This window comes from Cariama cristata, unplaced genomic scaffold, assembly GCF_000690535.1.
Source record: "Cariama cristata isolate BGI_N322 unplaced genomic scaffold, ASM69053v1 scaffold40930, whole genome shotgun sequence".
Lineage (NCBI taxonomy): Eukaryota > Metazoa > Chordata > Aves > Cariamiformes > Cariamidae > Cariama > Cariama cristata.
Genome location: NW_009597107.1, coordinates 1 through 2,432, shown reverse-complemented (window position 1 = coordinate 2,432; position 2,432 = coordinate 1). Strand labels below are relative to the sequence as shown.

At 35.2% G+C, this 2,432-nt stretch overlaps 1 protein-coding gene across 1 annotated transcript in view; it reads right to left on the bottom strand.

The window, feature by feature from the left end:
* Positions 1 to 1,718, bottom strand: part of LOC104168190 (lipopolysaccharide-responsive and beige-like anchor protein) — a gene marked incomplete at its 5' end in the record, with an annotated part of 32,738 nt that extends 31,020 nt beyond the window's left edge. The window contains one exon of the mRNA XM_009708683.1: positions 1,563 to 1,718. Coding sequence (XP_009706985.1) covers positions 1,563 to 1,718 — 156 coding nt within the window. The remainder of the gene's footprint in view (positions 1 to 1,562) is intronic.
* Positions 1,719 to 2,432: the final 714 nt, after the last annotated feature.

Sequence of the window (2,432 nt, the reverse complement as noted above, 5' to 3'; positions counted from 1 at the left end):
CTTTCCCTCGTCGTTCCGCCGATCCCAGAGTATTTCACTACTATATTCTCATTTTAATTCAAAGCAAAACAGAGTACATCTGAATCCACTTAAGCTAGAGCTAGAGTTGCTATACTGACAAAACAGGAGACACACAGAAGACAAATCTTCTGCAAAATTTTTGACAACTGTATTTTGGCTTACACCATAATTAGCTATGGTAGTAACGAGATGCCTGGTGTATCTGACTTGCACACAGAGGACATAACTTAGTAAGCTATCTGTAGTTCAGATTGATCCAGAGCAAAGCTACCAAAATCATACAAGTTCTTTCCACAGGTGTAAAGTAAAATATATCCTTCGACATAAAAGAATTAGCTCGCTATTCATATAAATCAAGAATATACACTGAATATTTATTACTGCTAGCTAACTTTTCTAAGATCTACTTTAAATTCACAGTTTTATGTAAATTTATTTTCATCATTGAGAAAATTAAACCAAGAACAGTCTAACAAGCTGTCTGTATAATGAATTGTAGGCAGCCAATATGGAGTAAATGGAACTTCTCCTTTATACTTAAGGCTTTAAAATTGCAAAAATGACAGATATGCTAAAATATGCCACGTGATCTAGTCTTAACAGATTTTCATTAAAGACCATCCTGTTTCGTTAAACATTTTGGTTTGCTGAGTGTGAAAAATACTATTAACTAATATATTTAAGAAATGATGACAAACATGTAGGATATTCCCCAGGGATTAATAACCTACTGCAAAGCTTGATGGCACACACACATTAACCACACTGGGTCATTAATCCCAAAGAAGTACCTTGCAGTGAGGCTGCTATTCCCATTATAAGATAATGAAAGTGAAAAAATCATACCTATTTTTTTTCTGGGGCTCCATGGCTTTTAAATTCCTGTAGCTCTTACACTGAAAGATTCTTTTCTATTTAGCATGACACATGCATGACTTCAACGGTTTGGATACATGCCAGCTGACAGACTAATTTAACTGCTGCCCATTCTATCGATCAGTTTATGTTATATGAAAGAATTCAGGGGCTCCAAATCAATTTTTCTACTGTAGCATAGCTTTTAAAGGCTTTCATAAGTATTCTTTCACCAGATTTCAAGACTTCGCTTCTGTTCTTATTCTGTGGTGTTTGCCTGTATTTCCTCAAAAAAAAATTCTCTGGTGCTGAAAACCAACCAGACTTAAATTCAGGTAATCACTCTAAGAACAATTAATTCTCCTGGTATGCAAAGCTTCACAAAAACTCATTTACTTGTGGAAACTACAGTGTAAGAACAGGCAGGCCTGTCATATAGATTTGAAGTGTGATGTTACGGTTAAACAAGAGCTCCTTCTTTCATTTGCCATCATTCCACAAAAATGATAGCATACAATACAGAGTAGCAGCAGGTAAGAAAAGATATGACAAATATTATTAATAGGGGAATAAACACACACTCCATTTTCCCTCCCTGCTCCCCATTCTTTCTTTATTTGAAACAGTAGGTTGACGATGAGCAGAAAAATCTGTTAGGTCATTCCCATATTTTAAAAATACGTTACCTGAGTCGGTAGAATAAACTCGGAAACTCTTGTCCCAGAAGCCACAGACCAAGATGTAACGATTATCAGAGGTGATGACAAAACACTGGGAATGTACCTGAATGCTTTGGTCTAAAAGGTCAGTGATTTGCCTTCTGTGCATACCTGTATTGCTGGCTGAACAGAAAGACACACAAATTAAGAAATTTTAGCATCCACGTTCACAGAATAAAAGCACATTTTAGGAACTTATTCACACCAAAACTATTCCTCGCTGCTGTCACTTCTTATTTGTGGCAGGGACATTTTCCTTCTACTTTTACTATAAAATACTCATTACACTTCTGGGAACAATGCTAATTCCGTGTAGTATATATTCTAAAACAGAAGAAATCCCTTCTTTAAGTCAAATGCAGCTGACAAATATAAATGAAAGATTGCAAAAAGGAATGATACATAAAAATGTAATAAGCTTCCTTCCCTCTTCTTCTAGTATAGGAAATTAAAAATTAAGAAACAAATGAAGGGAATGTAATTATAAGACAGTACATATACGCTATATAGTGGCTCAAATGCAGCAGACAATGGAATTATGATTTCAAAATCGTACACAAGTTGTATCTCATTGCAAGCGTTGTGATCTAAAAAAAGAATAACGGCAGTAAACATCACCACCATTTCACACTTTTTTAAGCACTGCACAAAAATTAACCAGTTTATCTCCACAATCTCCTTCGGGGATGAGAGAAAAGATTTACCCTACTTTGATCATCTGCCATTTTATTTCCCCAAATAATCTTGCATTGTGAACCCACAGAATGGACAGGGATCAATTAATGAACACGTTTTTCATATTATATTTTGTCCTTATTCATTGATGTGTGTGCATAT